We start from the raw sequence: 13,898 nt of genomic DNA on the forward strand, positions 1-13,898 counted from the left end.
TCAGAGACCCCCCGAAAGCTGTTATTTTATTCTGTGAATGCACATGGACATGACATTTAATATTGTCGCGGAGTGCCGAATGACAGGGTTTCATTGTGCGTCAAGTACAACATGATGCCAAGTTTAATCTGAGCTCAAAGTGACATGACAAACGGGAAAACACGGTGTGTTCTCTAAAGCATGAACTCTGAATAAATGATGGGCATTGAGCTCTGGGCGCTGCAGAGTTGAAGGGAGGATGTCACAAGAAGATTACACAGGAAAATCTGAGCACTGCAAAGAGGGCCACGACCCTATTGTGCGCCAGGGATCTCAAAGTATCCCTCTGTAAATCTATTTACACCACCCCTGGCCCTCGCTGTCTCCTTTCCTCCCGTCATCCATAATTGCTGCAGCTGAATAGAGAAAAGAAAAGGCTACATCTAGCTTGTGTCAAAAGAGCAGCACTTCAAAAGAACCTTTTATTATCAAACACGCTTTCTTTACCGTCTTCCTGTTGATATGAAGGTGGGCTTATATGTGCAACTTGTTTGTGTGTGTGTAGGAAAGAGCGCACTTTGAAAGCATCGGGAATCACCTCAGCAAACTCGGCGAGGAAGGAAAGCTCGGCCACCGAGTTATTGACCTCACCAGGCCGGAGGACCTTGACGGTAAGTTCACATGTTTGTCACAAACTACGCCAGGACAAAGACAGTTGTTAAGGTTTTCCGGGATGGTGCTGTTGGGCTTTTGTTGAATATGTTGCGTGATGTATCTGCTTAAATGTGCAAACACTAGAGTTTTCAGACCAAAAATGTCAGAAGGGAAGGGAAGCAGAAAGGGTGAGGAGGTCGGTACAAGTGTGCGTGTGTCAGGGGGGTGAGTGGTGGGCGAGCGAATACCTCCTGAATTAAGTTTTCACAACTAGGTGAGCGGTGCTGGTGGACAAAGCTGGCTTCTCTCCCAGCCCATCTCCCACTTCTGTTGTGCTTGTTTGAGGTTCCGGGCACCGGGGTGTAAATTTGGGTCGCACCGTCGTGACAACACGTCATCGTCCTTTGTGGCTTCGGCTTCAACACAAGTGCAAGACGTACCTCGGTGTGCTAATGTTTGTCTGATATAAATATTTGCGGCTGTTTCCATGGCACCTCGGAACTTCAAGAATAGGGAAAATGGGCCTGACTCATCTTTGATGCCTCAGAATGTCTCAAGGCATGAGGGTAGATATTTCTCGAGACAATGTAACCCATCATCATCTTTCAACAGCCTCTATGACACTGCTCTTCTCAGCTCTTTGGTGCGTTTGGAGCTTTATTTCTAAATACCATCCTCCACTCCAAACAGGAGGATCAGAGGTGCGTTTAGCGGAATCAATTATTTTGCCTGTAAACCACGAGAGCCGAGTCTCTCCCGCCGGCCATCAGACAGCTGTGCCTCTGGTGCCCGAGCGGGACCCTCCCTGTGCAGCGACTGTGGAGTCCGAACGGAAAAGAATCACACACAAGGGCAGTGTCCTTTTAAATCCCGCACGGGGCCACGGGAAAGGCTTACGCCAGACGCCTCACATTGGTGTTCCCAGTGGGCAGTGGATTAGGAGCGAGCAGAGGTTAAAGGAGAGGGGAGGTCCTCTTCCCCGGGGGGAAATGGCTTGGAGCCAGTGCACTGGCACATAACTCAAGACAGGGCTGCCATTGCTTCTCCAACACCACAAATACATCTATCTGTCACTTTCGACTCTGGCTACCGTAAAAACCCTTACACTTGAAGGATGTGAAACAGGTTTATATGATGTCAACCGCAAAGTGTTTACTATCTGAAAATATGTTTGCCTCATTCCACCGGATGAATCGGGGGTTGTTTTACACTTGTGCCTTAGAATGAAAAACAGTTTAAACCGATATGAATGCATTTCAAAGCTCACTTCGATATTCAACTCTTGGCTATATACGAGGAAAAGTACATCCTGAGTAGTTGTAGTGTCTTTTTTTAAGTATAATGATACTTGCAGTAGTCCAATATTTACCGTAATTCACTGGCAAATTGAATTACAACAATACTATTGACCAGAACAAACCAGCTGACATTTGACACAACTCCATGCAACACAATACGTAAGCGCTTAAAAAAAATAAGTGAGTGGAATTTTTCTTCTACAGGTCTCCTCAGTTGTTTTATAGAAGGAAAATTACTGGGCGTATCTTCCCGGCCATTACAGAAGCCGTGAAAGCCCCTCGGTGTCTCGCAGCTTCCCCGCCAGAAGAGAGCGGCCGCTCTGAGTACAGTGGGCTTCTGTCGTCAGCACAGTTCACAGAAGCTTTAAGTTGCTTAAACTAATATTTGCAAAGCATGCAGAAACCAAAGTCCTCAGAGCAAGGGCTGGAAAAATAGCTGCCCAGGAATGGAAATAGATTGCATTTCCTTTAGTTTAGAAAGTCACGACCCACACTGCTAAATCATTAGGTCTTTTAAAGCTCAGATAATGACATTAGCAAACATCACGACGACCTTGGCCTCCTTGCTGCTTGTCACATTTAGAGCAGGAAAGGCAGGATAAAAATGTGCAAAATAATAATAATAATAATGGTCAGTGTTAATAACATGAAACATATTCAAATTTGCTGTAGATCAGTTTCTTTTCATTGGCAGCTGGGGCTGATCTGGATTGAAATTGAACGTGATTGTCTGAATGTTTTCCTTCCACGATGAGATTTGCTGGAACCAAAGCTGCACTGCCAAGATTCTGACATAAATGTCCATCAAGTCACCACAATAAAGCCTTGGGGGTGGTGCAAAGAAAGAGGGGCTTCATCATTATTCTAAAAACTTTCCTCGTGATGTAAACCACCTTCTAGCAAAGTCGCACAAAAACTGTCAAGAAAGCCCACAAAGCGGAGCAGAAAAGTAAACAGTGTTGAAACGCCTCAGTGGATGATGACTGAGGACCCGTAAAGATGAAATACGTCGAGTCATGTATAGCAAGAGAGCCAGCAGTAAACAAATGTTATTGTGCATCTACAGTCTATGTCCTCTTTATCCACTCAACACCCTCCACCCCCCGCTTCCCTTGATAATCGTACAATCACTCTTTCTCACTGTAATTCATGCTGCTCATCTGCAATGTTTCCAGGAGAGAAATTAATGGAGGATTCTCATATCGCTCTGTCACACTTGAGCTGTGGGCCTCATGAATCACAATAAATTCTATTAAGCAGCACTCCCCTCCGTTGCGCTCGGTCCCCAGAACCCACCCATGGGGGCCGCCCCTGTCACTGCTAAATGTCTGTGTTTATTTACACAATCAGACACCTAACAAACTGATTCCTACATGCACATGCCGTGCTGAAAAAAAAAAAAAAACACAGTTAATGCTCATTTGCAAAATGTCAAAGCTGTGTCACAATTTGTAAATGAAAAGGCAAAAACAATCTGTAATTTATCCGACTCACTGGGCTTCATCGAATTGGCCGCTAATGTGTGGATAGCACCTGAGCCAGGTTACAAAATAGACAAATGAGTGGGCTACACTATATTAACGGACAATGCTCAATATATTACTACTTTAATAATCAAATATATCCTCATGTATGACGTGAACTTCATACAGGTATGAAAGATTTTGGGCTACCGCAGAGTATCAGTTCAATTAAAAGGGAGTAAATTATTACATTATTACGATTAATTAGTTACAACAACAAAAAAATTTAATGTAACAGTTTGCTCTCCAGACAACAGAGAACCTTTGTCAGTGCAGGAGTTCCTGGTCCACAGATCACACTGATGCACCAGACACGTGGCAGCTAGGATGATAACAACAACAACAAACATGGAGGAATCCCTGAACAAAAGCAAACAAAAGCATCGGTTTGCTTTTATTCAGGGATACAACACAATGGCCAGGGTTTCCACTACTCTGAATGTATTTGAAATTCTTATAACATTGAAATTGTTATACAGATATTTTCCAGACATTAAAAGAGCTTCAGTTTAAATAAGGTGATATAAAATCTTGAATATAGCCACCATCGTGATTTATTGTGCTATTGTCACACTGTTGTTTAAATGTATGTATGGGTCCATCATTTGATTCAGTAATATACCGAATTCACTGAAATTGAAAAATGTGACAAATATTCTTAGATTGAGATTAATTGAGATTAATTAATCACAAATTCTCGAATTAACTAGATTATTTTTTTAATCGAATCTCACCCCTAGTAAACATGGTTTTTTTTTTTCAGTAAAATATTCTTGTGTATTTTTTTATTATTTTTTTTTTTATAAAAGTCAGTTTTTCTCTCATAACTGGTTCTTATTTTCAGATTTTTTGTGGAAATATTTTTGCATCCCCTGTTAAAAAAATGTTGCACATAAATCAGCCATAAACTTGACTTGCGAAAAAGAAAGCTAAAAAAAAATAACGTGCTTTCAATCCCAAACTCGATCAACCTACAAAAAGAAAGTATCAAAATCCAGGAGGCCACCACATCACAGCTGTACTAACTTGGATCCCAACACTTGCATTGGGCAGCAAGCAGAGGCTGTGACATCATGTGAAGCAGAAGAAAAGCCAAACTGGCCTGGCCTGTCTCCAGCGAGGCGCATCACATGGCTGGTTTTCTGGTTAACTATGGATGTGGCACTAACTGATGGCAGCCACTTGTGTTGTCCCCTCCCTGTAAGACGCTCACCTCGGCTCGTATGCATGCACACCAGTATATAAATTGCTGAATCAGTGTCAGTGATAGAGTAATGGCCGCGGAGGCCTCGTAAATTACCGCCGGCGATGGCGGAGTGCAGACACTGGCTGTCTTGTCTGAGTGAGCGCCGCGCTCCTGAGCTAATGAATACCTTCATCTGGCCCCGGCAGTCAGCAGATTGCCCGGCGTTGATGGATACTGTCAGCCCTGCGCCACACCACATTTCATTGCACAATAAACATGCTTGTCAAAACCAAACAAAGTGAAATCAATTCATTCTGTACAGTGAGCGCATGCTAAATGAAATTAACCAACTGTGGGCGAAACGCTTGCGGATTCTTTCTGGTTCCTGGTGGCTTCGTGGCCACCGCTGCACTGGAGAGGCTCAGATATTAAGCATGAATCTTTACATCAGCATGTCGCGACACACATCCACTCGCTTTCTGTCTACACAATTTAACCCAGTTTTCACTATTCTACAAAGGCCCGAGAATAATTTAAAGCAATATAACACCAACTTTTTGCAGTTGTGGTACAACTATCCCCCTGTTCAATAAAGTGTTGACATTAGATTTGAATGAAAGAATGATTTGATTTGCTGTCGTCCAACTCTTAGAGAAGATTGTTGGAGCAATACAGATTTAGACAAATGTGGAAGTAAATCTTTTATAACCTAGTGGCAGAATTTAAGTGGTTTATGGAGTTGAGAGCTGATCAAAAATGAAAACAAAGAATCAGACTCAGGTTTATTGCCAAGGTCAGTGAGGATCTCACCAACTCGGAAAGTGCTTTGGAATAAAATAAAATAAAATAAAATAAAATAAATAACCCACAAACAACAAGGGCTGATCGGAAATTCATCAGTCTGACAGCCGAGTGGAAGTTTATAAGCCGATGTTTAGCTTCTGCTGTACAATGAAAGCGCCAAATAAAAGCTTTTCCGTACCAAAGACGCTCCAACTCATCCGTATGAAAATGGAACAGCAGCATCTTTGGTGATTAGAAGCGAGCGACGGCTCTGCGAATGTGGAATTAATGTCTCTGCACAGGCCTCCATTACTCATTAGGATTTTGATTTTGTTTATCATCTGAAATAATAATAGAAATCAAACCCCAGGTAACGCGTGCCAAAGCTGCTGGTGGAATGGTCTAATGAGAGGACTTCACATGTGGATGATGAAATATGCATGAGTCATCTCAAGCTTTCTTTTCCAGACTTGAGATCATTAAAGATGTATCGTAGCATATGGAAGGCTTTTTTTGTCTTCTTTTTCAAGCCTTGTTTATCAACATGTTTTTGTTTGTTTAAATATTCATACTGCTTTTATTTAATTCTTTCACATCTTACTTATAAAAGGCAGCAAATGCGCATGCAAACAGAAATCATTATCAGTTTGATGTACAGTTTAATACGCAGAGAAACTCTCTTATGCTGAGTGTGAATGGCCTGATTGAGAAACAGCGCTCAGCAGAATCGGCACATTCACAGAGGCGAATGTTTGGGTGGTGTGTTTCAGTTTTCCACCCCATAGACAGTTCATATGCGGAAGCTGTGGCTAAACATTCTCCGCACCAATAAATGAGCTTTCAGACAGTACAGCCACTTTCACTAGTTTAGGTCACTGGAATCGGAGTGATGTTTGTCAGGAGAGTGTTTTTATCTTCAGGAAAACCATAGCAATGATCTCAGATAAGCGAGAACAAAAAGAGGTGGTCTGTCACTTACTCAATACCTTGCTTCTCTGTGTTCCTGCTCTGGCCATTCCAGGGTCCAAGGAAGTGAATGGCTCTGCAGATAAACCCCAACCCTATTATTGTTGGCCAACAGGAGGCGCTGGATCTACTGAGGCAAGAGTCTTCAGGGAAACCAGAGGACGGAACAACAACGAACCCCACATTAAAAGGCCAATGAACGCTTTCATGGTGTGGGCCAAAGACGAGAGACGAAAGATCTTGCAGGCCTTCCCTGACATGCATAATTCCAACATTAGCAAGATCCTGGGTAAGGACCAAGCAGTTTCCATATAGAAATACCACACTTGACACACACTTAGGACGCATGAATAAATAAAAGAGCACAAGATTGTAGATATTGAGAAATAACTGGGGGTCACTGTTGCCTTCAAAGTCTGTCTCTGTTGTGAGAGGAAGTCATGCAAGATGACAAAAGGCCCAAAGTGTTTTCACTCATGTCAATACATCATAGCAGCAGTTAAGCTCATGTGATTTCAACACTTCAAAGAATCAAGACTTTAAAGAAGGCTCTAGTTACCCTAACAGCATTCATGAGTGCTGTATTATGCTTATATATGCTGGTTATGGCAACAGCTTTCTATCTGGACCACTAGACCAGCTGCACGAAAACAACAAAAAAAAGTCATGTATCTAATGATGCGCTATTGTTGCACAGGTTCTCGGTGGAAAGCCATGTCTAACCAGGACAAGCAGCCTTACTACGAGGAGCAGGCGCGTTTGAGCAAGCTGCACTTAGAGAAGTACCCAAACTACAAGTACAAGCCCCGGCCCAAGAGAACCTGCATCATCGACGGCAAAAAGCTTCGCATCGGAGAGTATAAGCAGATGATGCGTTCCCGGCGTCAGGAGATGAGGCAGTTCTTCACAGTGGGGTAAGGTCAAACTCTCAACCGCAGAGAACTTGACAGTTCTCTTCATGAATCCACTGAAAAATGTGCTGCTTTTCTGTCTTAATTCTCTTTATTATATACTAATGTCGATCAGTGCGTTCGCCCACAATAGCTGTCTACAAATGGCGCGTGCATTCATGTATGATCACAGGTTATAAACTCCAAGTGTGGGTTGACAGAAGCCTGCAGGGCAGCAGCTTAACACTTTCTTTTACAGGAGACCCATCATCCAGGTGTTCCTGTGTCAGTCAAACTCTTAAAGGACGATGACGCACGCCTTAGAACAGACTTAGCTAATGCCACTTTGGACAAAGTGGCACTTTTAAAATGTACTCCCCACTATCCTCTTAAAAATCTCATGACAACTTAAGAGTTGTCATGAGATTTTTTAAGAGTTTTTCCGCACAGTCCTTGACAGCCGAGACAATCTGACAATCTGAGACCAACCCAATAATGATTCCTGCAGCAAACATGAGGCACCATCATTTAGTAACTACGCAGCAAGTCGCTGGAATAAACTTCCTGGAAAAATGACGATTCGCTTCAGAGCAGCTTATCAAAAGGTGTTTTCTTTCTGCAAGATGGATTGAGCTTTTCACATTTGTGGTGCAGCTCATCTGTCATGTTTTCTTTTCCTTGTCCTGGCATATGATCCAGGACGTGTGTGTTGGGTTGCCTGAAACGCTCTTATTGACAGGGTGACTTTCTGTAGCACGACTGGATGCTATGTGAAACGGCTACACATGGACATAAAGAAGGGCAAAACATTTTAATATTCCATTTTCACAGACGGAGAAGGAGCATTATAATTGTGACTTCCTCCAAGTTTGATCCTATTTTATCTCCCAAAACACACAATCTGACTAGTCAGTGAATGGGATCTATGATGTAATGTGCAGCCCTGTGAGGTCTGTTTAAGAGGCAAGAACATAAGAGGCTTACAGAATTAATCTAAACACAAGCATCCTTTCTCCAAATTCCAGGCAGTCACCACAGATCCCAATCTCCACCAGCGCCAGTATGGTCTACCCCGGAGCCATGTCCATGGCCACCACCACACCATCACCGCAGATGACCTCGGAGTGCTCCAGCGCTTCAGTGAGTCCGGAGCCCACCATCCCTGTCATTCAGAGCAACTACAACATGAAGATGGAGCCCAACACCTTAGCGAACAACAGCGAGCCGATCAACGGCGAGGATGAAATGGACATGTACGAGGACTTTGAGGACGAACCCAAATCAGACTATAGCAGTGAAAATGACACGCAGGAACCAGTGAGTGCCAACTGAGGAAGCGAGCGGAGGCGCAGCAGTCACCACAGGAGGACTTTCAGGGGAGGGGGCTGGTCCGAGGAGAGCCTCGCCGTCGGTTATAAACATTTTCATAAAGTGGCTAGAGAAACACTATTTCATTCATGAGGCAGCATGCAGCTGTGGTTTCATGACGGCGCTTTGGTCTTAAGTGTTTCCACAACACAGCAACGATTTCATCCTCTTTTTGTTCTTTACATTATCGAAGCAAGATAGCTAGACAACTAGACACAACTTGAAACTGAGCATTTAGCAGTCGCATTTAAATATCCACGGTTGGCGTGACTGCTTCAAATGGGAGTTGTCCTTTTACTCAGGTAAAGAGCGCTAGCTAACAGCTTGTGAATGTTTTCATCAGGAGTATTATACAACCAGATCAAAATACCTGAATTGCAACCGAATGAACGGGCGACACGAGGAAACATATTTATTGTGTTGTTTTTTTTCTTTTAATAATGTAGGTTGTAGTGCCAAAAAAGTTGTTTTGTGAGGTCCTTTCAGAGAATCTTTGTAAGTCTTAGACAATCTTTTGAGCTCTTAATACCGATTCCGAACCCTGTTTTCCCCCAAACCAGATCAACAAATCAAACCTTGGAACACTGAAGGAACAGACTCCTTGGAAGTGGGATTTTTCGGCGACAGCTTGTCGTGCTTGTTGTTCATCCCGAAATGCAGCAACCATCAACGCAGCTGGCCGGTCCCTTCTTACTCCCAGTGCGACCACCCAGTCTGACTCACCAAATTCTTAATTCTAAATCTGAGCGATTGTAATCAGGCCAGGATGAACAAATCTGTGGGATTGGAACAGGCGGCAAACCGCAGCTTTGGTGGCATTACAATCTTTTCGAATTGATGTTGTACAATGTGCAGCTACAGGAGATTTTGTTAAACACTTTAGCCCTATTTGGATGACACATTCTTAAGTCTTAAAAAGTTTATTTTTCCCTCCAAATCTTAATTCTCTTCAGACATTGCAAATCTTAAACGGACACTAAGAAGTCTTAAAGACGTATTGGGTCGAGGCAAAGAGTTGATTGCTACTGTCGTCTTAAAAGGAACTTCAGTCTTCCCAGAAACACATCGTGATGTAGGTCTGTTGTCGTAAGATGAATAGCCAAAATCTGGCTCCTTCATACTGAAACGTCAAGAGCGTGTCCAGCTTGACGCTAACATTTCCGCTTGATAAAGTGAAGAATTTATGATGTCCACTATTTTTCTTGAACAAATTCCGATCAGAAGTATTATTTAAAAGGCATAGAAGGATCTGCCGCTTCTTGCCATGCCCTGCTTTGACCCCGGCCCGTGGCAACCTCAGCACCCAGGGGGCACCATCTGCCTCAAAGCACTAGAAAACACCAGGGAAGAAGGACAAACAATAAAATTTGGGGTGTGTGTCCCTCATTGTGCTCTCCATCAAAGTGCTGGAAGTGAGGATTCCACAGAACTCCCACCCCGACCCACTCACCAGGCGCTGGCGAGCAGATGGAACGAGTACATCAAGCTGTGGGGGATTATTAAAATGACTGACGACTGGATATCATCTGAAATACACCATTATTAATGCATGAGTCCAGCTATTGCGCCTCGCTGCCCTTGAATTCGGCCATTTCAAACAAAAAGAGTTTTCGTTCTACCGGCCTGGCCATTTGATGGTTGCTACATTGTGGTACAGACAAAATCCAAGGATTCATTTCAGTGTTTTACCAAGCATCACTGGCTCGTCTTACTTCCAACTTTTCTTTTTTGTGAGGCTTCGTCACCTCTTTGTAATTTCATCTGTTCTACATTACTGTCATTTCGAGGCATGTTACGGAGGCTCTCCCTCAAACAAGTGGCTCTCCCTACTTACTGGGCTCCTGTTTGCTGTCAGTAGGATCGATTTGTATGTGATTGTAAATAGTTTTATGACAGTGCCGCACAGAATCAGCGCGCTAGTAGTTACAAAAAGACACTTTTCACTGAACTGAAACTTGACTGTGCTTACACAGGCCGAGAGAGACGGGGAGGGGAGGAAAAAAAAAAGACAAAAAAGAACTCTAAAGAGGACAATGTTTCATAAGTGTTATAAGCACTGGATATAAATTGTATTTTTTAACAATTCTGATTAATGTGAAGCTGTTTGACAACAACAAAAAACAAATGAATTGACAAAATCTCCCACCTGGACTCGAGTGGGTCGCCAGATTTCAGTCCTTTTATGTGCTTTTTTTTCTTCCTTTTTTTTTTTTTTGAATGCAAAACAAAACAAAAAAAGACCAGTTTGTTTCAGCTCCACGGCTGCCAACAGAGAGAGACGCGGCACAAGTGCAGAACTGCAGACGTTGTTTCTGTCATTGTATTTATTTTCAGCCACAGCTGGCTCTAAAACTGTCAGTGAATTAAAAGACAATCAGAGGAACAAAAAATATTTGATCAGTTGCCACAAAAAAACTTTTGAATCCACCATGTCGTTTTCCTTTTTTTTTTCTTTTTCGCGTATATATGGCAAGAATTTTATTTGCGTCACCTTTTATGCCATCCGTGTCGGATTATTTTAACTTTCACAAATCCTGTACCTCATGTAGATACTGAACAGATCCGGCCTTTAGAAAGACAGACGCAACATGTTTGTGTCGGTTTGGTCAATGTTTTATTGACAACCTGGACACATAAAGAGCTTCATGTATTCGTTTCATTTAACAGGACAAAAAGAAACTTCAATTGAGAACCAAACAGACAAACAGTCTGTAGATTGTGGTCACCAGAGGTCCTCTTATATTGCCTTGGTATTTAGCATAAAAAAGTAAAATCTGTACTATTCATTCTGACCCCTCTGTTAAATCTGAACAATTTATGATCAATATTTGAACATTTGAAATCCATCAGAAAGCGGAACAATAACAGGAATAAAGAGAAAGAGCCTCTTATATTTCCAGACGTCAAAGCAAAATCTGGATGGAATGTTGTACAAACAAATGACAGCGGTTTTGTTGTGATAATCTCCCCCCAAACCAAGAAAGGTACTTAAAAGAAGCACTTGATGATCACATGTTTCCAATCGAGATACAATCAAGGTTCGATGCTGTAAATCAATGCTACGGTAAATTTTTATATCAAAGCTGAAGCTATCATCCTGAAAAATGTGCATTTATTCGCATTGAAAGAAGCTGGGTAAACTAAATTGCTTTTTTTTTTAAATGAACATGATGTTTTTAACAGTTGGGAATGTGCATTTATTTATTTTCGATTCTGTCCATGTGACTTTTCTTGGCGTGTTTGCTCATGTTTTTATTGTTCCTGCCATCTTTAGACACTCACAGGTGTTTTCGGTCAAACCGTTTTTGTTGGAGCAAACATCTGAAGACAAAAGGCTTCGACGCTGTGTCAATATTGACTTACTGTAATTTAATTTCTGTCTGAACATTGTGATGTATATGGTGGGGATTTCTCTGTGTTAATTTAATCAGCACAATTCAATGACATGCTGGACTGACATGCGAGCTGCTGTTCAGAAGTGTAAAAACGGTCATTCGAGACAACGTGTCTTTGGTACTTTTGCTTTTCAGAGTTTTTCAAGCAACACTGTGTGAGGCTCCTCTGTCCCTGGAGCCCTGGATTTTTTTTTTACATCCCATTGTTTTCCCCTTTTTTCTGGCAGGTACCTAAGGTCGAGTATCGTTTGGGTGTTATTAGAAAAAAATGAAATACATAGTGTTTGTTGCTGCTTCAAAAAAAAAGTTTATGTCTCAATATGTAAATAGTTTATCATAATATCTTGTACAGTCCAATGTAAAGTTTTTAATTCAACTTTTAAAAGATGTTGCCATCACGTTTGTGTTCACATTCTCTATACGTTGCAACAGATCATTTATCTGCTAGGAGTATTATTGTCTTAAAATGTTTTTGGTTTATTTTCTCCCTTATTTAATTTAATTATTTTTGCTTGGCTTAAAAAGTGTACACCAGGCAGTCTTTGGTTTCCATGTGCAGTATTGACGTGAGGTAAACTTAAGGTGATTAATTTTACAGTGGTGTGTGTTGAGCGCAAACTCCTCGACTTAGTATTAATATACTATAATCTAATATTTAAAGAAGAAAAAAACGAGTGCGACACATCGGGCGTGTCGCTGCGCCATAGAAGTGTGTATATTGTACAAGGTTTATATATCCCCAAAAACTGATTTCAGACATATGTTGATGTGATACCATTCTCTGTATGTCTCAGTCAACTGTAAAAATAATAGGGGCTGAGGAACTTCCTCTTTATGTTCATTTACCTCAAGAATTTCCTCCTTTTCTGTAAAAACAAAAGACATTGTGTTACAGAAGCTTGTCACATCACTCCATCTTTTGTACTGCTGTTGACACTTACAAATTAAAGAGACATTTTGTTTTAAGACCGGTGTTGTTGTCATCATTATCGCCACCAAGGACTTGTCTGTCTGGCAACAAACTGACGTTTTCAACGGATTTTGATCAAACTTCAGGGAACATATCATTCCATTTTGTATTAAACAGTTTACATAGTGTACACATATATATATATATATATATATATATATATATATATATATATGTATCGTACGTACGTATCATTTTTAATTAACTTGAAGGTCCACATAGAGTGGACGATAACAGACTTTCATACCAGCCAGTGCAGTAAGCAGGAGGAGACTACCGGTCCATATGGCCAGGTGGTATGTACTCTGAAACACACTCATTCAATAGGATCATTGCATCTGTATAGAGTGACATTCTGTTGGTGTTCAAGATTAGCTCAGGATCCAAGACTCTTCTGTATGATTTGTCACTCTTTTGAATTTGAGGAAAGAAATGCAACTTCATAAAACAGTGTATAAGTCAATGAAACAAGAAAAAAATCCATGTGATCGTGGTGCAGAAATGTGTAGTGTTCATTCAACATTCAACATTGCAAGAGATTGCCATCTCGAGATGTCCGATGTTCCAGCACTCCTTGGATGAAGCAGTATTTCGAGCATGCTGCCGCCTATCAAGGACTGGCCATGAACACAATCACGACTTTATCAGGAAGAGACATGTTGTCCTCCATATTTCCACAATGAAATGCACAAATAAGGTTGGCAGGAGGCCACAATCGCAGAAACAAAACTGAGAAAAAATGTATACAATAATAATAATAAGAGTAACACTGGCTATCTGGAGACAATAGTCCATATAGTACAATAAATGACCGGAATTTAAGACAAAATTGGTAAGAATTTTAAACAAGGCAACTCTCCAGATCGCCACATTTTATGTATTTACT

General features: G+C 41.6%; 1 protein-coding gene across 9 annotated transcripts in view; it reads left to right on the plus strand.

Annotated features, from left to right (window-relative positions):
* sox6 (SRY-box transcription factor 6) overlaps window positions 1-12,990 on the plus strand; it is a 124,986-nt gene extending 111,996 nt beyond the window's left edge. For 6 of the 9 annotated variants that reach the window (XM_053865500.1, XM_053865499.1, XM_053865502.1 and 3 more), the window contains 4 exons: window positions 545-650; window positions 6,445-6,678; window positions 7,087-7,303; window positions 8,305-12,990. In XM_053865500.1, the coding sequence (XP_053721475.1) occupies window positions 545-650; window positions 6,445-6,678; window positions 7,087-7,303; window positions 8,305-8,611 (864 nt within the window). In that variant the 3' untranslated portion in view covers window positions 8,612-12,990. The remainder of the gene's footprint in view (window positions 1-544; window positions 651-6,444; window positions 6,679-7,086; window positions 7,304-8,304) is intronic. The other 3 variants (XM_053865506.1, XM_053865507.1, XM_053865508.1) reach the window with 1 other exon arrangement.
* Window positions 12,991-13,898: the final 908 nt, after the last annotated feature.

Source organism: Synchiropus splendidus, chromosome 5, assembly GCF_027744825.2.
Source record: "Synchiropus splendidus isolate RoL2022-P1 chromosome 5, RoL_Sspl_1.0, whole genome shotgun sequence".
Taxonomy (NCBI): domain Eukaryota; kingdom Metazoa; phylum Chordata; class Actinopteri; order Syngnathiformes; family Callionymidae; genus Synchiropus; species Synchiropus splendidus.